This window comes from Procambarus clarkii, chromosome 41 (assembly GCF_040958095.1).
Source record: "Procambarus clarkii isolate CNS0578487 chromosome 41, FALCON_Pclarkii_2.0, whole genome shotgun sequence".
Taxonomy (NCBI): Eukaryota; Metazoa; Arthropoda; class Malacostraca; order Decapoda; family Cambaridae; genus Procambarus; species Procambarus clarkii.
In genome coordinates, this window is record NC_091190.1 from 13231145 (window position 1) to 13258871 (window position 27727).

Genomic DNA, 27727 nt, shown 5'->3' on the forward strand with positions numbered 1-27727 from the left:
GATTGAGTAATTTGATTGAGGAAATGAGTGAGTCAGGGAGAGAGTGAGTGTATGAGTCAAAAAATAGTGAGTGTGATGTGTGAGGGAGCGAGCGTGCCAGCGGGTTGCCAGAGAGACGTGGTTGCCAACGGACAGCACAATTGAATCAATTAGTTAATGGCCAGAATAAAAATATGAACGTTAAAGTTTCAGCAAAATTCTGTACCGTATAGCTACATCTGTGCATGTAACAATGTATATTTTTCTGTGTGTGTGTGTGTGTGTGTGTGTGTGTGTGTGTGTGTGTGTGTGTGTGTGTGTGTGTGTGTGTGTGTGTGTGTGTGTGTGTGTGTGTATTAAATGTTTTTTTGTAGAAGTCATCATTTAAATTAACACGGAAAATTGTATTTGATTAACAACTGTAAAATCTAATTTTATATAATTCTGGTAATAATCGCTTATGAACCAACGGCGCTAACTACACGGTCATAATCCACAAACCCAGTTGGTTTTTATCAGTACAAATGACCTCACTGCAGCAAAGATCTTTTCATTCTATATTTTGAGGCTACTTCCATGACTTGTGCTTTCAAGAACGGTCGTCCTCCTCAAAAATGGCTTCGTTATCATCGACTTGCATCAGCTGCTTGTAGATACTGTCTGTTTATCACTGAGTCAGCACTGAGCGCCTCAGCATCAACCCCTGTTACGTCAGATAGATCTTGAGGCATGAACTACGGCCAACCTCGACACCTGACCAGTTGCAGGCGATGAGTCTCAATAACGTGGCTAAAGTATGTTGACCAGGACCACACACTAGGAGGTGAAGGGACGACGACGTTTCGGTCCGTCCTAGACCATTCTCAAGTCGATTGTCTTGAGAATGGTCCAGGACGGACCGAAACGTCGTCGTCCCTTCACCTTCTAGCGTGTGGTCTGGTCAACACCTGACCAGTTCCTCCCTCATACGGGTTGGCTAACTATACACCGCTAATTCCTGATAAGTTATAATATAGATAACTCAAGTAATGAAATAACTATGAAACAACACTGCTGTACTTTTCAAGCTCAAAATGAAAAAAAATAGTCTCCAGGCCTTCGACAATCGTCTGTTTAACTTTATTTCGATATTTGATATATTTTTTCCCTCTTGCAGTATTTTCCGCTCTTGATGCACAATGTAATTTAACTCTATAACGAGCTGTAGTCAAAATAAAGGATGCGAGCACACAATCACTCAATCACTCGCTTCGAGAAATATTCTCTTTGTGAGTTTTGTCCCCATGGGACGGGAGAGCCAGCGTCAACAAGCACACACGGACGACTGCAACACCGAACCATGTAATTGAGAGCGTTGTTGCCTGTCAGGGCCAGCGCTGCCCTACGGCACACAAAAAGTGTTGCTGTGTGTGTGTGTGTGTGTGTGTGTGCGTGTGTGTGTGTGTGTGTGTGTGTGTGTGTGTGTGTGTGTGTGTGTGTGTGTGTGTGTGTGTGTGTGTGTGTGTGTGTGTGTGTTCAGGTTGCAGTTTTAGATCTTGGACTCCAACTTTTCATATGTCGGTCATTAAATGTCAGGACTCATGATGGAGGACATCTCCTCCCACATTTAAAATTGTGGATTGACTTGGATTCTGCTCCATCCCCGAGTAGTTCATTCCACTGTTATATTATTCGCACATTAAAGGGTCACTTTCCAGGTCCCTGTGGCTCATCAGTCCCCAGCTTCCCTGCTCTACTCTCTCGCTCTATTTATTTCACATATTTCATTTTTTTTCCAGTCTATCAATTGTGTAATTTTTCTTTTATCATGTTTCCAATCTTGGCTTTCCTGGAGCGTATCTAACATGGGTTATGTATATATATCCTAAACCAAATAGTGCTGAATGCCTCTCTGCCTGTTTAGCTCTCTGTAAGTGGTTGTGGATTATGAGGTTTCGTAATGTAGGGCTCGTCAGTGTCTACTCAACAAGATTTATGTTTGCAGGGTTGAGCTTTAGTTCCCAAGTCCCGACTTTGCAGCTGCTGGCCATGTTATTGCAATGACTCTCATTCGTCATATTTCACGTCGCATTTTCATCAGAAGGTTCTTATTGAATTCAGTTTTACAGTCTCTTTCTCGTTGTCCATTATATATGGTGGGATTCTTTGGAGAAATTGTAGTGCTTCCTAAGATGTTTCTTTTTCATCTGTGTCTCTAGCCTTTGTCAGTGGCTTCCTGTCCGACCGTGTCTCATGTGGCCGTGTCTGTGTCTACTTCCAGTACTCCTTGTCTTGTGTACTGTTATCATGTCTCTAGTTGTGTACTGTGTACTGTTATCATGTCTCTGGCGGCCGAGCGTACTCAGCTCCTCGCCCCCTTTGTCTCCACTTTTTCAACTTTGTAGTTTTTTTTAGAAGTTTAGGATTCCAGGACGTTGCTGCACTGTACCCACATTTCGCTTCCAATAGATGAACGACATATGAGATTCAGAAACAAGTAGTGTATTGTGAAGACTAATAATAAACAGAAGCTCCCCTATGACTCTGTAATATCCCCATTGGTCAAACTATTATGTATTAGCGATAAGACCTACCATTAATGTATGATGACTTACTGTAAATATGTAGCTCTTGTAATAGCACTTTCTCTGTAACTAGCTGACATTTTAACTATAAGGTGTGAAGGATAGATGAAATTGTTTATGTAATAATCTAAAATGAGGTCTGATAAAGACCTTTTGTGCCCTCTGTAATGCTTTTGCGCTACCGCTCACAGGATGAGTATGGGGTGCACAATAAACTAGCCGCCTTCGGCGGCAACAATCAAACTTGGGAGTTGGTCTCACATTGGTTGTATTTAGAGCCAGCTGGAGAACTTAGTTTGTTCACGTATTCTTCTGCTGGTGAAGGATTATACTACACACAGAAACCACATTAACGTGATGTAAGAATGAACAAATCCACATGAGCTGTGATAAGGGTTCGAACCTATGCGTAGGGAGGGTTCCCAGACAACGCTCGAGTCGACTACGTCACGACATGGTAAAAAGAATTGCAAGCTAAAGTACAACTTTGTTTTAAGTAGTACTCTTACTACCCAACTCCAAGTGGTAACAACTCCCAACATCACCTCAATTTTAGCAAACCGTTATGATTTTTAGCACTTATTTTTTTTTTTTTTAGGGAATTTATAGTTCAAAATGCGACGTTCTGTACTATTCGAGAGGACGGGTTAGTGAGCGCTGTTAAAACTGGAAAATTTTATTTTGAATTTGTAATACTGTATTTAGTGTATAGGAAAAAATAGTAAGTTGGCCTGGTTGTTACTGTAATTACTATCGTAAGCTGGTTGCTAGTGCTGCAGCCTCCTTTCAGGCTGTTGCACTAGGCAGGTTTGAGTTCAATTCCCGAATGCTACTAGGTACAAAGGCTTGTCCGATCCAAAACAAATTATTTTCACAGAATTTTATTTACTTTTATATTTTTACATATATATATATATATGTATATATATATATATATTTTTACACAACATTTAGCATTCCTAAGATGGACTTTGTAACACAGCAACTCTTTATAAACACTATATATATATATATATATATATATATATATATATATATATATATATATATATATATATATATATATATATATATATATATATATATATATATATATTCATACATGTACACATATAAACATTACAATTCTCAACAAATTTACATATTTTTACATGTTCAGTAAATTGTTAAACAACATTTAACATCTATGTGTAGTTATCTAACTTCCACCACACCCGACCCGCTGGGAACGGGGAAATAGCCTTGATTATAATGACACTAAGTGTATTATGTTACAACAGTCAGTATATATATATATATAATGGCTTCCTCAATAATAATAACAGTGACATTTGAATGATCATAATAATATAAATTACACGTATATATATATATATATATATATATATATATATATATATATATATATATATATATATATATATGTCGTACCTAGTAGCCAGAATGCACTTCTCGGCCTACTATGCAAGGCCCGATTTGCCTAATAAGCCAAGTTTTCCTGAATTAATATATTTTCTCTAATTTTTTTCTTATGAAATGATAAAACTACCCATTTCATTATGTATGAGGTCAATTTTATTTTATTGGAGTTAAAAATAACGTAGATATATGACCGAACCTAAAAAACCCTACCTAACCTAACCTAACCTATCTTTATAGGTTAGGTTAGGTTAGGTAGCCGAAAAAGTTAGGTTAGGTTAGGTTAGGTAGGTTAGGTTGTCGAAAAAACTTTAATTCATTAAAACTTGGCTTATTAGGCAAATCGGGCCTTGCATAGTAGGACGAGAAGTGCGTTCTGGCTACTAGGTACGACATATATATATATATATATATATATATATATATATATATATATATATATATATATATATATATATATATATATATATATATATATATAAGAAGTGTCTGAACTACTGGTAGTCTCCTGTATATACACGAGCCTCTCTCTCTCTCCTTATCTCTCACTATCTCTGCAGCTTTCATTACAACAACATAATAAGAGACTCATAAACAGTGGTCGCTGGAGCCCGTTTTCTTGTCTTGTATAACTCTTAACAAAGTCCGTCCCTTTGTGAAGATCAGGTCTGGCTTTTGTTAATTGTTCTTACTTATTTTTGTCCCTTCCTCATCCTCCGGCATGCTCGTGTCTCTCTACTGCTTCAACCAGCTTCGCTCTTCATGTTTCTTGTCCCATTCTGGGATTCATTGTTAGTCAACTTGTCCGAGGATGAAGTCTTCAATTACTAATAGCATTGGTAGGAATGTAAGGCTTGTTTTCAAACACGTTTTGTTCGTGTATTCGTGTCCTTGCTTGATCTTCTGTGATTCTCTGTCCCAATCACTAAGCCCTTTCACGGCACTGCAACAGTCGTCATAATTGGTTCCCTCTTAACCACTCATCTTGACAAACTTGTTATGTGCGTGCGTGTGTGTGTGTGTGTGTGTGTGTGTGTGTGTGTGTGTGTGTGTGTGTGTGTGTGTGTGTGTGTGTGTGTGTGTGTGGTGTGTGCATGTGCGCGCACTGTTATTGTTATTTCTAGGACTGGTTTCATTGTGATTCCCCGGAGTTATTTCAAGTGATATATATTCCAATGCTAATTCAAAAGTAATCCAAGGGAATATATCAAATGTTATATTTCCAGAGAATCTCGTTGGGTATGTACAAATTTTTGAATATTTCTGGTATATACCTAGTATTCCCATATGTATTATATTCGTAATACTAACAGTATAGGATTTGCAGTATTATTAACTTTTTTTCCCTAAAATATTTAAGAAATTTCGTAAAATAATTTCAATATTTTTCCTCTAAAAATTCCAAGTCTTTTTCGTAAGAAAATTCCAGTATTATTTCCAGAGATATTATTTCCTGATTTATATTTTAGATAATTTATAGGTTAGTTTTCAAGAATGTATCTGTAAGTGTTTACAAAATATATGCAGGCGATGAGTAACATGGCTGAAGTATGTTGACTAGACCACACACTAGAAAGTGAAGGGACGACGACGTTTCGGTCCGTCTTGGACCATTCTCAAGTCGATTGTGAATGGTCCAGGACGGACCGAAACGTCGTCGTCCCTTCACTTTCTAGTGTGTGATCTGGTCTACAAAATATATATTTAAGATTTGCGGTATAGTGCTTTTGTAAGTGTCTTATCGCAAGCCTAAAGTACATCCAGGGGGGGGGGGCCGGGGAGTGTAGGGACGAGGTCACACCACTGTCACGGAATGTGACGCTGCCATAAGGTCACATCACTGATATGGAGGGTTGGTGATGTGACACACTCACACCACTGGCAGGGAAGGATGTGGCTGACACCACATGGAAGTAAATAGTCAATACCATTGGTAAAACGGTTTTGTGTTGCGTCGTAAGCTCACACACCACTGGTAGGGACGACTAGTGGTGATCTCACACACCATTGGTAAGCATCTCCTCAGGTTCTGTAAGATAAAAGGAAAACAAAGTATAAGAAATCTCTCTCCACACACACACACACACACACACACACACACACACACACACACACACACACACACACACACACACACACATATATATATATATATAAGAACAATATGAAGATAGCTATCATCACAGACCATCGCAGTCCTAAAACAGTTTTCTGTGATCATGGGTTTAACCCTAGCCGCCTAGCGGATTGGTCAGGGAGAGTACATCTCTATGTCTGGTCGCACACGGCATGATAGCCGTCTAATCGCATTCGACATGATAGCCGTCTGGTCGCACACGGTATGATAGCCGTCTGGTTGCACTTGACATGATAGCCGTCTAATCGCATTCGACATGATAGCCGTCTAGTCGCACACGGTATGATAGCCGTCTGGTCGCACTCGACATGATAGCCGTCTGGTCGCACTCGACATGATAGCCGTCTGGTCGCACTCGACATGATAGCTTAAATGTCCTGAAAGAGACATGTTAGGTACACGCAGGATAACCATTAGTGGGTGTCAAAAAGATCCCGTGGAACTACTGTGTGAGTCGTGTCGTTCAGTGTGGGAGCTCCACAGTCAGTGTGTGTGTCGTGTTGGACAGTACAAGAGCTCCACTGTCAGTGTGTGTGTGTCGTGTTGGACAGTACAAGAGCTCCACTGTCAGTGTGTGTGTGTCGTGTTGGTGTCGTGTTGGACAGTACAAGAGCTCCACTGTCAGTGTGTGTCGTGTTGGTGTCGTGTTGGACAGTACAAGAGCTCCACTGTCAGTGTGTGTCGTGTTGGACAGTACAAGAGCGAGACTGTCAGAGTATTTTGTGTGAGGCTGATTGAGGCTTCTATTGTCAGAGTCTGTTGTTTTGAGTCTTGTCTGAACTCCATCTGGGTTCATTGCCCGTGTTGATGTCTTTGTAGTAAACACTAACCACCCTTTCATCTATATCACACAAACGATAGCAAAACAAAGAGAGCAGAATATATAATTAATAGCAGAAGACACAAAGCAGAAATAATTGGAAGAGACAACATCATTACTGTCACCGCTAACTACTGCTTCTCCAACACTAACGGAATCATTATCTCCGAAATTAACATGACCCACATCCCAGCAACAATATTATCAGCAATATCAACTCACCTTCAACAGCATTATTCTCACCTATAACAGCAATAATAATCGCAGCACCAACTCTAACATCACTTCTGACTTCAACCATAACATCACTCTAACCATAACATCACCTCCATCCCCAAAATAACATCACCTCCACCCCAACAATAACATCACCTCCACCCCAACAATAGGAACACAACAAAAGCACCTACAGCATTAACATCTCAAATAACCAAACAATGGCATTACTGACTAAAAGACAAGCATCATGAAACTGCCTAGATGATACATATTTATATACCAAGCAGCGTTTACTGTGAGGTTGTATAGCACTGCACAGTACTAACTGTTGGTCTGTCTAGTATAGCTGTATGTTCCTCTGTCCTGTATGTAGGACAGCTGGGAACATCCAGAACTTATAGGCAAATTTATATATATATTTTGCCATAATTGGTCATTCTTCATTGGTGGCAGCGGTGGGATTCCCAACTGAATGTAATTTTGCTTCTTTTTTATAACATATAATATGAAAAATTTTGTGCATTTCAAATTAAAAACCAAATAATCTGAATATTAGAGCTCGTATCATTGTAACTAGATTATTTTTTATTATGGACATTTGAGTTTCATAATGATTAATTTCAGCAATTTATTCACATTATATATCTTTATGCTCTGTAAGTCTGAATAAATATCAACAAGCTTTTAAACTAAATATTAAATCAAATTGAATTGTGTAATCTGTGTGACGTGAATGTGTCTGCTATTAATCACAATCATTAATTATATTACCGAATAAATGTTATATATATTTTATATAGAGGGAATTTTTAATTGTATGGGTTTTAGTTTGATCTATATATTTACTAGATGTGTACCTGGCAGTGCCCTTATCCCCCCCCCACTCCCTCTTTTCTCTTCCCTCCCCCCTATCTCCCCTCTTCTCAATTCCCCCTCATCCTTCCCTATTCCATTCCACTCTCCCTCCTCTTCTCCCATCTCTCTCTTGTCTCCCACAGAACATGCAATCTCAAAAAACTCGCAATGCAATCACAATGTTATTTTTACAGTGTTTACTTTCATGCAATGTTGTAAGAACATAACAACAACGTTTTTTAACTGTGTATAAGTTGGGATGTTATAAAGAGCTGGGAGTCGCTGGGAATTGGAATAGGAGCTGATTCATCTTAAAGGAGGGCACTACTGGGGCCGACCCGGACTGGCCTATGATAGAGCCATTCCACCCATGTGTCATATTGGAGAGTCTGGCTTCCGATTTTGGACACAAACATTTTTTTCAGATGTATAGATTTAATTTATTGTTAATTATTGAAAAAAAATTAAACTTTGCTTAAAGATTTTATTCTTAGTTTTTGACAATATATTTTTATGTTGACTATATTTGCCAATTACTATTTTCTTTTATTTATAATTCTTCTTTTATTGCTATTCCTGGATTCCGCTTAGATGTACTATTTTGATAATTCAATAATGAATTAATGCTATAATGAATTAATGCTGATTAATTAATTAATTAATTAATTAATTAATCAATAATTCAATAATTCTAGGAATTACACATATTATTGTCGATTATTTTAACCTCTCTGATTGATGTTTAGATGTGCTGTATGTAAACTGTTTACCACACTAACATGGATAATAACATTTCATTCACCTGGGCACTGGGAGCCTCGAACACCCGACCTCCAGCGCGGGAGACAGTCGCTCTATCAACTGCGCCACTGAGCTAGCCTGAAACGGGAAGGATTCCATGGCACCTCAGTAGCACAGTTGATGGAGCGACTGCCTCCCGTGCTGGAGGTCGGGTGTTCGAGGCTCCCAGTACCCAGGTGAATGACATGTTATTAGCCATTGTTATTGCTAATTATTTAATTAGTAGGCCTAATTCCTGTCCAGGAGGCCTGGTCGACGACCGGGCCGCGGGGACGCTAAGCCCCGGAAGAACCTCAAGGTATCCATGTTACTGTGGTAAACAGTTTACATACAGCACATCTAAACTTTAATTAAAGAGGTTAAAATAATAATCGACAATAATATGCATAATTCCTAGGATAAATATGATACTGAGTTGGCAAACATTATTGAATTATCAAAATACTGCATCTAAACGGAACCAGGAATAGTAATAAGAGAAGAATTATAAATAAAAGGGCGCGCAGCCCCCTGCGCGCAAAAAAGTTCCCAACAGCGTCGTCGAATTAATAAGTCGGTTCCAGTTAAAAGTCTAAACAAGTGAAAAATATAATTCCGTCAAAAATGTGAACTCCCCGCCTGTTAGCGGGTGCGTTTTTAATGGCGTAATTGCAGCTTTGACCAGCTGTCTCGACAACATCATTTTTACCGTTACTATGGTGACGTACGTCCGGATTGTCGTCTGTGGGATTATGTGTCAAGCAACTGGGAAATGATCGGACTAGAAATATTTATATCTAGGAGAGGCTTGGGGGGACAGGGTCGGGGAGTTAAGTTTGAACAACAGGTGATATAGTTCGTCAACCTTGTTGACCAGACTACATACCTAGAAGGTGAAGAGACGACGACGTTTCGGTCCGTCCTGGACCATTCTCAAGTCGACTTCAGAATGGTCCAGGACGGACAGAATCGTCGTCGTCCCTTCACCGTCTAGTGTGTGGTCTGGTCAACTTACTTTAGCCACGTTATTGTGACTTATCGCCTGCTTCTGTATGTTGTGTGCCTTACTCGGTACCTTGTGTAGCTCCTGAGGACCATAGAACACCATCATGTTACACCAGCTCCACAACGCCACACACCGGGACCTCTGCGTCTTCCTGTGTTGCGATTCATGCTTCTCAGTTATTCTAACTCTTACATGAAGCTTTATGAGACTGAAGACTCACAATATTCTCCTTTACGCTTTTTTTATATGATCAATTCTCAGTCTTGGTGGCCATGATTGTGGCACACTCATCTTGGGGTTCGTTGGCTGTTGCCGTGATAACTGACGCCATCGCTGGCCGTTCAGTAGCGCACTCAATGTCCTACCCACTCTTTGGGGAGGACCTTGGACTCGCTCTTCCGATGAGAGTATGAGTGAGGAACCGGTAACACTCTACACATGTTCCATGAGTGTGCTGTCAGCCGACCAAGCTCAGCTGTGCCGAGGGCTTGACGAGAGAGACTGTGAGAGTAAGGAGTGATGGAAGGGTGGGAGATGAGGAAGAGGAGGCTGAAGGCATGGGAGGGAGAGGGAAGGGGAGCCTAGTACTGCAATCACTCTCCCATAAAAAACTTATAAAAGACCCTGTCTAGACGATGAGTTAGGAGAGTGAGGAAGCAGAGGGAGGGGGAGAGAGGTGAGAGGTAGTGAGAGAAAAGAAAGAGGCATTGGGAGTGAACGAGGAGACAGGGAGGGATGAAAGAGAGATGGATGAAGAAGAGAGAGAATAAGGAAAGAGGGAGTGAACGCAGGGGAAAGAAGAGAGAGAGAGAGAGAGACACACACACACACACACACACACACACAGTTTGAACAACTGAAGGGGCCTCGTAGCCTGGTGGATAGCGCGCAGGACTCGTAATTCTGTGGCGCGGGTTCGATTCCCGCACGAGGCAGAAACAAATGGGCAAAGTTTCTTTCACCCTGAATGCCCCTGTTACCTAGCAGTAAATAGGTACCTGGGAGTTAGTCAGCTGTCACGGGCTGCTTCCTGGGGTGTGTGTGTGTGTGTGTGGTGTGAAAAAAAAGAAAAGAAAAAAGTAGTTAGTGTAGTTAGTAAACAGTTGATTGACAGTTGAGAGGCGGGCCGAAAGAGCAAAGCTCAACCCCCGCAAACACAACTATGTGAATACACACACACACGCGCGCCTGAAATTATACACTCATAGTAATTTAACAATCAACAAAGCCGGAACAATATATGTCAAGGGATGTACATAGGGCATAATCCTCACATAATCCTCTGGCCTTCCACGAACTATTAATCCGCTTCTGTATCCACAAACGAACTATTGCGCGCGTCTCCCTCTCTGTAACGCAGGCTCCTCCACCTGTCTGTAATACATTGTTTGCATTTAATATCTCTTCACACCCATGTATGTAATTATGTATGAAATTATTGTGAAGATATTCCCGTATTCTGTGTATTGTTGTATTTTGGGTTTCTCGTTGTATTCTGTGTATTTCTCGTTGTATTGTGTATTCTGTTTGAGCTGTTGTTGTTATTTAAGATTCAGCTACTGGGAACTAAAAGTTCCAAGTAGCACGGACTATGGCGAGCCCGTAGTGCCTGTTTGAGCTGGCAGCAAGAAAACAGTGCGGGCAACTGACGGTTTCAGGACACAGCTATCTGTCGTTATCGTTCGTGGATCTGTCTATTTATAATCGTTTAAATCCCTCATGCACTCCACTCTCCCTTTCTCATCCCCTCTCATTTGCCTCCTCTTTGTCCCATTCTCTTCCCTCTCCCTGGGTTCTGTCTGAACACTAGCCTTTACCTCTTCCTGGTTGGGTATTCTTCTCCTCTTATAAACACTTTTCCCCTTCCTTCATCCTTCTCCTCTCTCATCATTACCTTTCCTCTCATGTTTCTCTGCTCTCATCGTTATTCTACTCTTCCCATCTATTTGTATTCCCATCACCCTTTTCCCTTCAACACTCTCGTCCCTCTCATATCCCCCCCCTACCTTTATCTTTCATCTCCTTCTATTCTCACCACTCTCTTCCTCAACCCTCTCATCTCTCTTTTCATCACATCTCCGGCTCCTCAGATCTCCAGCCCATCGTGGCATCTGTTACCGTGGTGATGCTGGCTGTGTAGCGAGCCTCGCCGTGGGCTCTTTGCACCCCCAGCATCTGCAACAACCAGGACTCGGGCATTTAGGCATCCAGTTACGAAACCTCTTCATCTTTCCCTTAATCATGATGGCTTTATTTACATTTATTAAACCGTTTATGAGCTTGGACACTTCACAACCCAAGGTTATTGTTGTTATTATCAACCTGGTAGTGTTTCGGAGCTCATGCACTGTTGAAGAAATGTAAACACAGTCGCCGTGATTGAGGAAAGATGTACAGGTTTCGTAAGTGGTTACGTAAGTGGACCATAGAGAGCCACTCCAACTAGGTCATGACGTATCACTGTCTCACTCGTCAAGGTGAAGCATGTTGACCCAGACCACACACTAGAAGGTGAAGGGACGACGACGTTTCGGTCCGTCCTGGACCATTCTCAAGTCGATTGTCTTGTAACCACTGACGTGAAGCATTCATGGCACGACGGCGTGTATGGGTACTGTTGTTGGTCCTCCCTTGTTCTCAGTCTGCCGCAGCGAACACTTCACTACAAGGGCTGACATTCAGCCCTTGTAGTGAAGGGCTGACATTCAAGCACCTGTCGACTTACAGTAGAACACCAGCTCACTAAAGTCACATGTGCAGTTTCTCAGACAGGAGCAATGGGGAGGAGATGGTTCTCAGTGGCCCTGTACTGATTGAAGATGATTAAACTTACTCCAAGTATAGTTTTCCGTTTATCCGGTCAAATTCCCTACGCTTGCCAGGATTTACGTGGTCGTATGTTCACAACATCTTTGACCTGTGTTGGGATCATTTCAATTTGTATTTTGCGCCGTGACTGCAAAAATGACCTCCAATGACATATACCAAAATTCATCACCAATTTTGCCTGGTGATGCAAAGTACTATTTTACTACTATTAAAGTACTGGTGATGGAGTACTATTTTCTAAATGTTTATGCCTCTTGAGTACAGAAAATGGCTATTATTCCCCCACAAGCTTTACTTTGAGTTTTGTCTTAGACAGCTTAAAGCCGAGAGCTGTTACAGCTTAAATAACAAGTCTCCGGCCTTCGTGTAACCTTGAAGACGTCTCCCATACGCTGTTTGAGGCCAAGGTCAAAGCAGAGGTTGTGAGTAATAATAACCATTCTCTATACTCTGGAGCCATAAGCAATCAAGAAATAACACTAGTCAGGGGTAAAGATATTGTTAGGTAGTGTAATCACAGTTAACTTTTATACCACGTAAATTACCTGCAATTGTATGTAATAATATTATTGATCATGCAGTTACCCTCAGGGCAGTTTCCATCTTGAATTACAGAGTTTCAAGTTTTCGAGAAAATAATCTCGATCAATCATACCTCATTCTTCCTACCGTCTCAGGGCATATATGAGTCACGTCTCGCCTTGAGTCAGGCCACAGATCGGTCACCATGCCTTCCCTTGGCGACGTATGGACTTTCTTCCATTGGTGACGTATGGACTTTCTTCCCTTGGTGACGTATGGACTTTCTTCCCTTGGTGACGTATGCACTTTCTTCCCTTGGTGACGTATGTACTTTCTTCCCTTGGTGACGTATGTACTTTCTTCCCTTGGTGACGTATGGACTTTCTTCCCTTGGTGACGTATGTACTTTCTTCCCTGGTGACGTATGTACTTTCTTCCCTGATGACGTATGTACTTTCTTCCCTTGGTGACGTATGTACTTTCTTCCCTGATGATGTATGTACTTTCTTCCCTTGGTGACGTATGTACTTTCTTCCCTGATGATGTATGTACTTTCTTCCCTGGTGACGTATGTACTTTCTTCCCTGATGACGTATGTACTTTCTTCCCTTGGTGACGTATGTACTTTCTTCCCTGATGATGTATGTACTTTCTTCCCTTGGTGACGTATGTACTTTCTTCCCTGATGATGTATGTACTTTCTTCCCTTGGTGACGTATGTACTTTTCTCAAACAGTGTTTCACTCACGTCCTCTGCTCGAATCGCATCTCCCTAAATGCTTCACCGACGTACTGCAAATATCAGTAATTGCCAACAGACCATTATCACATAAATTAACCAGAGTTCGTCGTAACTATCCAGCACATTCAAGTATGTAATCGAAAAAATTTTGTTTGAATACTCATTACGTTAAAATTGACGAATGCATTTCTGGGGGGTTGGGTTGACCGCCGCTTGAACGAGCCGAGCCAGAGGGAAAGAGGGGAGGGAAGGGGTTTGGCTGCTGCATGGAATGAACATTTGGTCTTTGTTGATGAGGCCGTTGGCTGTGAAGATGAATTATTTTGAAATGATTTCCACATTTTACTAGATACGCTCATATCAAAACGCCTGCAGGAGGCTATCTTGCTCCACTGTTATGGTGGTCTTCGACGCCATATTGCTCACGATATCCGAGCCCAGCGAGGAGGAGGAGGAAGAGGAGCGTCCACAATGTGTTGTGGGAGACGGTCCCTGTTATGGACCTTAGGGGTCACATGTTTAATCCGGTCACCAGGCCACGCAACCTCTCGCTCAGGGAGTTTGCTATACAGTTGTCGACACCCGAGGAACATGTTATGGCTGACGAGTGAGCTGGCGTGGATGATGATGGGGCTGGCAGGAGTGGATGGTAGTGATGGTGATGATAGAGGGAGGGGGGGGGGCGCTGATGGTGTCGATGATGAGGGCAGCAAGGAAGGGCTGACGTTGCCAAACGGTGAGTCAGTTGGGGGAACTAGACTGTTGATCAGGGAGATGATTACGTTGGCGTGGTTGTTCGGGATTGCTTTCAGTATCGCGTGTCTGGCGGGGCCGGGGCGGCTGCTGCCAGCGTTCCCGCCCGGCCATGGGAAGTTTAATCTGTGTTTATTTGTGTATATGTGAGTTTAAATGGAACAATTATGAATGATATTATCTTCGTAATAAGGAAGCAACCATACTACTTCACTCTTCCAATACACCACCACAACCACACTACCTCACTCCCACCACCACAACCACACTACCTCACTCCACAACTACACTACATCACTCCCACCACCACAACCACACAACCACACTCCCACCACCACAACCACACTACATCATTCCCACCACCACAACCACACAACCACACTCCCACCACCACAACCACACTACATCACTCCCACGACCACAACCACACTACCACACTCCCACCACCACAACCACTACAACCATCACCGTAATCAACACCGACGGTTTCACCCACACCAACCCAATACCACCAAAATGCATCTTGCTTGAAATCCCATCAGACTGTCAAGTGTAGATGTAACTGTGCCAAATATGTTCTAGATTGAGAGGCGGGTTCCAAGAGCCAGAGGTCATCCGACGCAAATACAATTAAGTGAGTTCGAGTGAGTAAGGCTGGTGTACAAGATGGAGAAACAAGATGATTAAACAGAATATTGGAATATATATATATATATATAACTGAAAACTCACACCCCAGAAGTGACTCGAACCCATACTCCCACAACTGGTATGTACAGGGACGCCTTAATCCGCTTGACCATCACGACCGGACATAAGGAAGTGATAGCCGAGGCTATATGAACCACTTCCCCGCCGGCACTCGGATGGTAATCTTGGGCATAGCATTTTATCAAATCACCTCATTTTTTGGGGCACACGTGAGGAACACAAATGCAAACAAGCCTGAATGGTCCCCAGGACTATATACAACTGAAAACTCACACCCCAGAAGTGACTCGAACCCATACTCCCACAACTGGTATGTACAGGGACGCCTTAATCCGCTTGACCATCACGACCGGACATAAGGAAGTGATAGCCGAGGCTATATGAACCACTTCCCCGCCGGCACTCGGATGGTAATCTTGGGCATAGCATTTTATCAAATCACCTCATTCTTTGGGGCACACGTGAGGAACACAAATGCAAACAAGCCTGAATGGTCCCCAGGACTATATACAACTGAAAACTCACACCCCAGAAGTGACTCGAACCCATACTCCCACAACTGGTATGTACAGGGACGCCTTAATCCGCTTGACCATCACGACCGGACATAAGGAAGTGATAGCCGAGGCTATATGAACCACTTCCCCGCCGGCACTCGGATGGTAATCTTGGGCATAGCATTTTATCAAATCACCTCATTCTTTGGGGCACACGTGAGGAACACAAATGCAAACAAGCCTGAATGGTCCCCAGGACTATATACAACTGAAAACTCACACCCCAGAAGTGACTCGAACCCATACTCCCACAACTGGTATGTACAGGGACGCCTTAATCCGCTTGACCATCACGACCGGACATAAGGAAGTGATAGCCGAGGCTATATGAACCACTTCCCCGCCGGCACTCGGATGGTAATCTTGGGCATAGCATTTTATCAAATCACCTCATTCTTTGGGGCACACGTGAGGAACACAAATGCAAACAAGCCTGAATGGTCCCCAGGACTATATACAACTGAAAACTCACACCCCAGAAGTGACTCGAACCCATACTCCCACAACTGGTATGTACAGGGACGCCTTAATCCGCTTGACCATCACGACCGGACATAAGGAAGTGATAGCCGAGGCTATATGAACCACTTCCCCGCCGGCACTCGGATGGTAATCTTGGGCATAGCATTTTATCAAATCACCTCATTCTTTGGGGCACACGTGAGGAACACAAATGCAAACAAGCCTGAATGGTCCCCAGGACTATATACAACTGAAAACTCACACCCCAGAAGTGACTCGAACCCATACTCCCACAACTGGTATGTACAGGGACGCCTTAATCCGCTTGACCATCACGACCGGACATAAGGAAGTGATAGCCGAGGCTATATGAACCACTTCCCCGCCGGCACTCGGATGGTAATCTTGGGCATAGCATTTTATCAAATGATTAAGGCGTCCCTGTACATACCAGTTGTGGGAGTATGGGTTCGAGTCACTTCTGGGGTGTGAGTTTTCAGTTGTATATAGTCCTGGGGACCATTCAGGCTTGTTTGCATTTGTGTTCCTCACGTGTGCCCCAAAGAATGAGGTGATTTGATAAAATGCTATGCCCAAGATTACCATCCGAGTGCCGGCGGGGAAGTGGTTCATATAGCCTCGGCTATCACTTCCTTATGTCCGGTTGTGATGGTCAAGCGGATTAAGGCGTCCCTGTACATACCAGTTGTGGGAGTATGGGTTCGAGTCACTTCTGGGGTGTGAGTTTTCAGTTGTATATAGTCCTGGGGACCATTCAGGCTTGTTTGCATTTGTGTTCCTCACGTGTGCCCCAAAGAATGAGGTGATTTGATAAAATGCTATGCCCAAGATTACCATCCGAGTGCCGGCGGGGAAGTGGTTCATATAGCCTCGGCTATCACTTCCTTATGTCCGGTCGTGATGGTCAAGCGGATTAAGGCGTCCCTGTACATACCAGTTGTGGGAGTATGGGTTCGAGTCACTTCTGGGGTGTGAGTTTTCAGTTGTATATAGTCCTGGGGACCATTCAGGCTTGTTTGCATTTGTGTTCCTCACGTGTGCCCCAAAGAATGAGGTGATTTGATAAAATGCTATGCCCAAGATTACCATCCGAGTGCCGGCGGGGAAGTGGTTCATATAGCCTCGGCTATCACTTCCTTATGTCCGGTCGTGATGGTCAAGCGGATTAAGGCGTCCCTGTACATACCAGTTGTGGGAGTATGGGTTCGAGTCACTTCTGGGGTGTGAGTTTTCAGTTGTATATAGTCCTGGGGACCATTCAGGCTTGTTTGCATTTGTGTTCCTCACGTGTGCCCCAAAGAATGAGGTGATTTGATAAAATGCTATGCCCAAGATTACCATCCGAGTGCCGGCGGGGAAGTGGTTCATATAGCCTCGGCTATCACTTCCTTATGTCCGGTCGTGATGGTCAAGCGGATTAAGGCGTCCCTGTACATACCAGTTGTGGGAGTATGGGTTCGAGTCACTTCTGGGGTGTGAGTTTTCAGTTGTATATAGTCCTGGGGACCATTCAGGCTTGTTTGCATTTGTGTTCCTCACGTGTGCCCCAAAGAATGAGGTGATTTGATAAAATGCTATGCCCAAGATTACCATCCGAGTGCCGGCGGGGAAGTGGTTCATATAGCCTCGGCTATCACTTCCTTATGTCCGGTCGTGATGGTCAAGCGGATTAAGGCGTCCCTGTACATACCAGTTGTGGGAGTATGGGTTCGAGTCACTTCTGGGGTGTGAGTTTTCAGTTGTATATAGTCCTGGGGACCATTCAGGCTTGTTTGCATTTGTGTTCCTCACGTGTGCCCCAAAGAATGAGGTGATTTGATAAAATGCTATGCCCAAGATTACCATCCGAGTGCCGGCGGGGAAGTGGTTCATATAGCCTCGGCTATCACTTCCTTATGTCCGGTCGTGATGGTCAAGCGGATTAAGGCGTCCCTGTACATACCAGTTGTGGGAGTATGGGTTCGAGTCACTTCTGGGGTGTGAGTTTTCAGTTGTATATAGTCCTGGGGACCATTCAGGCTTGTTTGCATTTGTGTTCCTCACGTGTGCCCCAAAGAATGAGGTGATTTGATAAAATGCTATGCCCAAGATTACCATCCGAGTGCCGGCGGGGAAGTGGTTCATATAGCCTCGGCTATCACTTCCTAATGTCCGGTCGTGATGGTCAAGCGGATTAAGGCGTCCCTGTACATACCAGTTGTGGGAGTATGGGTTCGAGTCACTTCTGGGGTGTGAGTTTTCAGTTGTATATAGTCCTGGGGACCATTCAGGCTTGTTTGCATTTGTGTTCCTCACGTGTGCCCCAAAGAATGAGGTGATTTGATAAAATGCTATGCCCAAGATTACCATCCGAATGCCGGCGGGGAAGTGGTTCATATAGCCTCGGCTATCACTTCCTTATGTCCGGTCGTGATGGTCAAGCGGATTAAGGCGTCCCTGTACATACCAGTTGTGGGAGTATGGGTTCGAGTCACTTCTGGGGTGTGAGTTTTCAGTTGTATATAGTCCTGGGGACCATTCAGGCTTGTTTGCATTTGTGTTCCTCACGTGTGCCCCAAAGAATGAGGTGATTTGATAAAATGCTATGCCCAAGATTACCATCCGAGTGCCGGCGGGGAAGTGGTTCATATAGCCTCGGCTATCACTTCCTTATGTCCGGTCGTGATGGTCAAGCGGATTAAGGCGTCCCTGTACATACCAGTTGTGGGAGTATGGGTTCGAGTCACTTCTGGGGTGTGAGTTTTCAGTTGTATATAGTCCTGGGGACCATTCAGGCTTGTTTGCATATATATATATATATATATATATATATATATATATATATATATATATATATATATATATATATAAATATATATATATATATATATATATATATAACAGACAGGAAACAAAGAGGTGGAGAGACGTGACAGTTTGGGCCGTCATCGATCGGTCTGGGAATCGTGACTGTTTCTGATGAATTAGAAATCGCACGTGTTTATTAGCGTCTACAGATGATGCTAAGCTAATATGGAATATAACAAACCGAGAGGGGACTACATTGAACAAAATCCAGAAGTTGGCAGATAAATGGTTGTTAGATTTAAATCCCAGCAAGTGTATGGTAATACAACTAAGAGACATAGAAGGGACCAGGTACCATAGACACATAGTCACAGGGTACATCACATTAATCTATGCAACCCATGTTAGGCTAAGACTATAATAAACATAGGAGACCGGGTCGAGAAACGGGCCGCGGGGACGTTGAGCCCCGAAATCATCGCAAGGTAACCGCAGCTCCGGCGTGGAATTCTCGTAAATTAGAAAACTTGAACATTGCAGAGGTTAGTAACCAGTCTAGTGCTAGAATCAAGAGGACTCATCTACTAGGACATATTATTGGAATTTAGTCTTACAATCCTATAGGATAAAAAGAACAGAAGGGATATGATCACAGCATGCAAGATACTGCGTGGAATAAACACAGATAGCCTGTTTAAATAGAGAGAAAGTAGGACAAGAAGACATAGGTGGAAGCTGAGGCACTAATGTAAGGACGTACCCATACTATGTATGGACGATCAGCAAGTAAAATGCACTTAAATAGGTAGTGGTGGAGGCCACCTCCATCCACATCTTTGTCATGTACTAGACAAATTCCGAGTGTCAAGAAAGTTCAACTAGAACACAGCAGGTACAACAAGGCTAGTAACAGGAGGTAAATACCCTGGAAACACAAACCGAAACTGTCTCTATTTTCCGCTTGTTACAACTTGTAATAAAGTTGTTACATCTTGGCTTAACGTGTTTATGACGAATTAGAACGTTGTTACAACTTGCTATATTGGTTTTTATAACTGGTTAAGAGGTGTTAAAACTTGCTCGAGCGTTGTACCAACGTCGATGTTTCGGTGTGTGTTTGGCGGGAATTAAGGGCTAAAGTGTCACTTCCCCGCAGTCATTGCGAGGTAATCACCTCCCGTAGTACTACCACCACAGCTCCTCCCCCCCCACACCCCCCACACACCATTACTGAGCCACAGTAATCCAACAATCCAACTCTACTGCCATTCCTGCAATCATTCCCCCCCAGCCTCCATCACCATTCCCACCTATAAGCCTTACTGCACTATCTGACACTGCCACACAACACGGTATATAAAAAAGAGTGTCGGCTCGAGGTTGGAAGACAAACGGCTTCTGTTAACCTCACGCAACTTTCCATGGTGAATTGTGATTGTATGGTGAGTGTTATAGGGTAAGTGGGGGTCAATCCCCCCTTCCTCCCTAATGCCCTTCCTTAAGTAGGACTGGTTCCTATTGCGTCAGCCAATGACTCCTGTGTAAAATATGGGTTTCATTGTCCATAGTGTGTTTATCAACACATTTCTAGATTGTTATGGACGTTAAATTAAAGTCGATAACGATGTTTCAGCGTTACTCGAACATATTGTGCCCACTGGGAGAGAGAAGAGGACGGACACAGAAAGAAAATGGAAGAGATGAAGAGAGAATGGAAGGGGAAGGAGCAGGGAGAATGGAAGAGAGAGGGGGTGAGGGAGGGAAAATGGGAGTGAGAGAGAGAGACCTCATATAGAGCAACCGTGATAGGTGCTGGGTCACACTGTCACCACCACCACAAGGCCTCCTCCATCACCACCACAAGGCCTCCTCCATCACCACCACAAGGCCTCCTCCATCACCACAACAAGGCCTCCTCCATCACCACCACAAGGCCTCCTCCATCACCACCACAAGGCCTCCTCCATCACCACAACAAGGCCTTCTCCATCACCACAACAAGGACTCCACCATCACCACTCACCAGTACTGACCTCAGTAACAGTGCCGGAAGCGTCATCAGCTAGGTCAGGCCTCCCAGGGCACCACCATTATCAAACAACGCCATACATGTTATGCATCGCCCGTATTATGCATGCATATGTATATGTATGTAAATATTTTTGCATTTAAACAACAGGTGGCATAGAGCTGCATTTAAAAATTAACAACACAATTACAAGAACAAATGTAGCATTTAATTATTGTATTCCTGTGGAGCGATTTCCAGACCATTTTCGTACATTTTCGGAGTTCTGCGTATTCTTGGGGGTTCTGTAATCCCGGGGTTCTGCGTATTCCTGGGCTATCGTGTGACCTTGATAAGGTTCCGTGACATACGTCAAGAGACGGAATGTCAGCTAACATGGATGCATTTACGATTTCAATTCTGAAAATGTCATACTGGAACCATAAGAAGGTTGTAACAAGTTGCTATCATGAAGAGAGCGAGAGGCCGCCGCTATGCCTAGTAAGAGTGTCCTGGTAGGGTACTAGGAGCACGTCTGGAGGCCATGGTAGCAAATTATCACCACGTCCCTCTGATGCAATTTAGAAACTAAATCTTTATTTTTTTATATCATACCTATTTTACATTAATTACAATTTTATTTTCTCTGTATTCTTTTTTTTTAGCTTTCTGCTCATCATTTCCCACTGTAATTAAGCTCTGAACGATCTTTTTATCCCGGTGCTAGACCTTGGGGATTAATCTATGATCAATATGCGACCGTTCTCCCCAACCTCGGCCAGGCTGGCGATCTCCCAGAGGTCATTAGACCTCTCTTTGTTGGCGCCTCCCTCTGCACCTCAAGGTAGAGGGACGGAGGAGTCATGCCCCTCGCCCTTGACAAGACCTCTTCCTGGATACCAAGGGTACAGTACAAGCTTCCTGGATACCAAGGGTACAGTACAAGCTCCCTGGATACCAAGGGTACTATGAGAAGTCAGTCCGGAAGCGGCCACCATTTTGCAACCAAAACTGAATTTTACAAACTCCTTCAATTCAGACAGAAAGATACTGTACTCCTAGCTATTAATTATCATTTCCTTCATTTTAAGCATGCCATAAGAAAGTTACACAGTGTATTAATTGATCTCACTATATGGTTGTTGGACGATGGGCCCCCTATGTTAATGCTGGAGGGCATAGGAGAACTCATACAGGATGGAGAGAAACTGGCACTCACTCAACTTCTTCAAATATTAACTAGTTTCCGCCAGTTAATACATTATCAATCAAGCTACAGCCATCTTGTTTTGGGTGAGACATTATGGGCGGGATCCTCGGGGATAGGGTGGGGGGGGGGGCTTTGAACAATTCCCACCTAAAGAGGATGGACGATAGTAATAATGACAGCGACGCTGACGGCGCTGTTTACCTCCTCACATCTAAGCGATCATCATTTTTAAATCTTTTCTGCCATAAAGCGGCTCCAGACAAGGTGAGCACAAGGTTGGAGTGAATTTTATAATAAGTTATAAAGCCTTGCCTCTACTTCCTGCTTCCCTGAGGCAGCCATCAACGCCTTTCATATACTCCATGGCAACCACCTGTTTCTGACTTATACTCCATGGCAACCACCTGTTTCTGACTTATACTCCATGGCAACCACCTGTTTCTGACTTATACTCCATGGCAACCACCTGTTTCTGACTTATACTCCATGGCAACCACCTGTTTCTGACTTATACTCCATGGCAACCACCTGTTTCTGACTTATACTCCATGGCAACCACCTGTTTCTGACTTATACTCCATGGCAACTACCTGTTTCTGACTTATACTCCATGGCAACCACCTCTTTCTGACTTATACTCCATGGCAACCACCTCTTTCTGACTTATACTCCATGGCAACCACCTCTTTCTGACTTATACTCCATGGCAACCACCTCTTTCTGACTTATACTCCATGGCAACTTTCTCCTCGGCCTCATACGTCACCTGCTGTCTTCTACATTGTTTCAGAGTTATGCTGAAACAATGTAGAAGACATACATGCCTGCTATATTCTGCCTACTGCTCGATAACCCGCCGCCCTGACCTCCCTGACACTCACCTAGACTAGAGGTGTGAGGTGAGAGGTCGTCCGTTGAGAAAGGCGTCGTCCCGGGGAACCAGAGGTCTGCGAGCGGCGGAAAGCGGCAGTATGACCTCTCTCACGCAGCCGTCGTTGGACTCCAGCTCCCGGGCCTCCTTGGCAACCTTGGGGCGCTTCGATGATCCTCCGCGCCTCTTGGAGAACATGGAGTTCTCCGCCGCCAGGGCGTTGTTGATGTCCTTTCTTGCGGCACAAGTGCACGCCTTCAGGAAGCTCTTCTTGAAGTTCTCGCTGAGGAAGGCGTAGAGGATGGGGTTGATGGCGGAGTTGATGTAGGAGAGCGAGGAGGAGATGAGGAAGAAGATGATCATGACCCGACTCTGCACCTGCTTGGGCATGCTGAAGGTGAGGATGAGCTGCAGCACCCAGTACGGCAGCCAGCACAGCACGTACACCGTGATCACCGTCAGCACCAGCTTCGTCACCTTCCTGTGGCTCTTTCTCTTCTTCGACTTCGACTTGGGCCCAACGGTTTTGAGTTTGAGGATAACTAAAGAGTAGAAGATGAAGATGAGGGCGAAGGGGCAACCGAAGGCCAGGACGAAGGAGTAGATAGTGAAGACCGTATGACCGTTGACCCCGACGGAGTCAGGCCAGTAGATGTTGCAGCTGGCCTGGCCGTTGCTGTCGTTGAGGATGTTGGAGTACATGAAGACCGGGATGATCATGAGGGCGGAGATCATCCAGGCCGTCAGGGACACCAGCTTGGAGATCATGGGCGTCCGGAACTTGGGGGAGCTGATGGGGTGGCAGACGGCGATGTACCGGTCGGCGCTCATGATGGTCAGGAAGAGCGAGCTGGTGAACTGGTTGAGCGACGTCGTGATCATGAAGAGCTTGCACATGACGAAGCCGAAGGGCCAGTACTCCACGGCCGTGGTGGTCATCAGGAACGGGATCCCAACCACGAAGAGCATGTCGGCGATGGCCAGGTTCAGGATGTAGAGGTTGGTGACCGTCTGCATCTTGGAGAACCGCACGACGACGTAGATGACGAGGGTGTTGCCGCACAGCCCCAGGAAGAACCCGAAGGCCAGGAAGATGAGGGTCATGCGCTGCACCGTCTCGTTGAGGATGGGGAAGACCCGGCCCTCGAACACCTCCCCGCTGCAGTTGGTGCCGTTGAGGCCATCCGTCCAGTTGAGGAAGGAGCAGTTGAGGGGCAGCAGCTCCAGGTAGACGTAACTCATGTTACTCACACTGTCGTACACCACCTGCAGGCCCTCAGACGCCATCATTCTCACCTCAAATGGTTCTTCCTTAATCGATAATGCGGTAGTTTAAGGAGTCATTTTGTTTTATAAGAGTGTACTGTAGTGGCGGAGTGCCTGCGGACACGTGGTCGTGGAGAGTCTGCGGACACGTGGTCGTGGAGAGTCTGTGGACACGTGGTCGTGGAGAGTCTGCGGACACGTGGTCGTGGAGAGAGTACTGTGGACACGTGGTCGTGGAGAGAGTACTGCGGACACGTGGTCGTGGAGAGTCTGCGGATACGTGGTCGTGGAGAGAGTACTGTGGACACGTGGTCGTGGAGAGTACTGCGGACACGTGGTCGTGGAGAGTCTGCGGACACGTGGTCGTGGAGAGTCTGCGAACACGTGGTCGTGGAGAGTCTGCGGACACGTGGTCGTGGAGAGAGTACTGTGGACACGTGGTCGTGGAGAGTCTGTGGACACGTGGTCGTGGAGAGTCTGCGGACACGTGGTCGTGGAGAGTCTGCGGACACGTGGTCGTGGAGAGTCTGCGAACACGTGGTCGTGGAGAGTCTGCGGACACGTGGTCGTGGAGAGAGTACTGTGGACACGTGGTCGTGGAGAGTCTGTGGACACGTGGTCGTGGAGAGTCTGCGGACACGTGGTCGTGGAGAGAGTACTGTGGACACGTGGTAGCCTCAGTCCAACGTATCAATAAGACATGAACAAGCTCTCACAGCCTTCAAGCCAGCAGATGTGTGTAATGTAACCAGTGTCGGAGAGGGAGGTCAGGTCAGATCAGGTCAGTGGCAGCCGCCGCGGTCGTCTGGCTGCCGTCCACAAGTCGTCCGCAGACATCACATCCTGGAAAGAGAGAAATAAACAAGTAAGGATGAGAGGATAGAGTTTCCGTCAACAAGGTGTGTATGTGCAGTGACGACTGTGTACGAAGGGGAGAGGGGGGGGGGTGACAAGTAGACATTCAGATAGACAAATAGGCAGACATACAGCCATATGCCATACAGCCATATGCCATACAGCCATATGCCATACAGCCATATGCCATACAGCCATATGCCATACAGCCATATGCCATACAGCCATATGCCATACAGCCATATGCCATACAGACATATGCCATACAGACACTCAGATACAAACATTCAGTGACAAAAGCACGCAGGCAGATAACAAAGAGGCAGCTCAAACAAAGCGGAAAGAGGATAGCGAAATATTCGAATTAATACCTCCCAATACAGGAGGACCATTATTTCACAGTAAAAAAAATTAGTTCATAACTTTAATCGGAACGTTTATAATAGACATGTGTTACCGTCAGCCAGCTGAGTTTGTGTGTGTGCGCGCGCGCTGAGAGAGAGAGAGAGAGAGAGAGAGGGGAAGGGAACTGGTGGTAAATGTTTGGAATTTAAGTCATGACCTCTGACCTGATCCACGAGACCCTGTGACCTATGCAACCCGTCCTCTTACAGAGTATACCGCAGTTTGACCTCAGAATCCTCAACAGACAAACATAGGGTTATATAAATCATATCGACCCACATACACGTTTTTATGCGTGATTGATAGATTAAGTTAGGTTAGAGCGTTTTAATACACCGTATTCTATCCGTTGTGGCAGCTCCAGAGGACGGGCAGCGTACGCAGCCTTCTTCATATCCTGTAACAGCTAGATATATACCTTCAAGTTGTGTTCGCCAACTTCCAGGCACTTACACTCAAAACAAGATCATGTTTCTTGTTAGTGGTTCCTCACTGATGATGTGTAATGGAGACTGATGACCGGCCACTTGTTTTTACATCCCGGAAAACAAATTCTTTTGTTGTTTGTTGAGGTAAGAGACAGAGGTAATAGTTTATGTTGTGTTTGTTGAGGCAATAGACAGAGGTAATAGTTTATGTTGTGTTTGTTGAGGTAAGAGACAGAGGTAATAGTTTATGTTGTGTTTGTTGAGGCAATAGACAGAGGTAATAGTTTATGTTGTGTTTGTTGAGGCAAGAGACAGAGGTAATAGGTTACGTTGTGTTTGTTGAGGCAAAAGACAGGTTGTCGTGTAGCTTCCTGACTGTTGTAGCCTCGAGGTAAAGTTGTCCTCCCGCTAGTGTGTGTCAGACAGAGTGGAGAGAGAGCCTTCTGCTGGTTCATAATGTGACTTGTGTCAGCTTAGAGTTACAAGCAGTATCACGAGTTAAGTAGATTAATGCTCCCAGTAGATACCCTTTTTGTAGAGAAAATAAACTTCTTTCATCTGCTTTTTTAAACACATGTGTATATTTTTTTTATTTTAAAAAAAGCAAGAGTTCAATTGGATAAATACGGATGTTCTTAATTGTATTCTTCAAAAGAAGAGCGGTTAGACTAGATCAGCGAGGACTAATCTATGGAGTAAATATATTTGTAATGGATCTATACTTTATTTAACGTTAGGCTACGATAATATAAAGTCGAGGGTGAGATAGAGCCACGTATATACAAGAGCCTCTATATTGACAGTTGGCTTTATTTCATTAATATTTATTTTAAGAGATAACATGTTCCTTATGTGAGCCGAGGAATGAATGAGAAGTGTGACGGAGCTACAGTGAAGCTCCTTCACACTAAACATCGTCTGTTGCACGTGCCGTAATGCCAGGTGGTTATGAGGAGAAAGCGTCAAGCCAGTATGACTGAATAACATATAGGATAGGAGATGGAATAAGTACATTGAGTGAAGGGTCTAAACACTTGGGCCATCGGGGCTCGAACACCGACATGCAAGAAGCGAGGTGGTCGTTGTACTGACCAGTCTCAGTTGATGGTGTGAATGTCGTTTTCTGGTTGTCCACGAAGTTTGGTCAGGTGTGGGACTTTGAGAGCATTAGATTGTGTGAGATTTCTGGATGAAGTACCCGGTGGTGTCCAGGTCTCCTTCTCATATTCCCGTTTCCTATTTCTTACCCTGCCCGCCCTCTTTCCTCATCTCTCGCCTCTCCTCTTTCTTGTCATAGCTTCCTCTTGCCCAGTTGCTTTCCACTTCTGCACTCCCCCCATTTCTCTTTCCCCCAATAACCTCCTCTCTCTCTCTCTCTCTCTCTCTCTCTCTCTCTCTCTCTCTCTCTCTCTCTCTCTCTCTCTCTCTCTCTCTCTCTCTCTCTCTCTCTCTCTCTCTCCTCGTCCCCTAAGCTTCATCAGCGACCATAAACACGACAGACCAATTTAGCCGTCAAACGCT

At 44.4% G+C, this 27727-nt stretch overlaps 1 protein-coding gene across 1 annotated transcript in view; it reads right to left on the reverse strand.

The window, feature by feature from the left end:
• Positions 1 to 5053: 5053 nt before the first annotated feature.
• The window catches only part of LOC123761256 (somatostatin receptor type 5), a 37690-nt gene continuing 15016 nt past the window's right edge, over positions 5054 to 27727 (reverse strand). The window contains exons 2-3 of the mRNA XM_045747198.2: positions 23263 to 25361; positions 5054 to 5991 (exon numbers count right to left, since the gene is read on the reverse strand). Coding sequence (XP_045603154.1) covers positions 23268 to 24542 — 1275 coding nt within the window. The 5' untranslated portion in view covers positions 24543 to 25361 and the 3' untranslated portion in view covers positions 5054 to 5991; positions 23263 to 23267. The remainder of the gene's footprint in view (positions 5992 to 23262; positions 25362 to 27727) is intronic.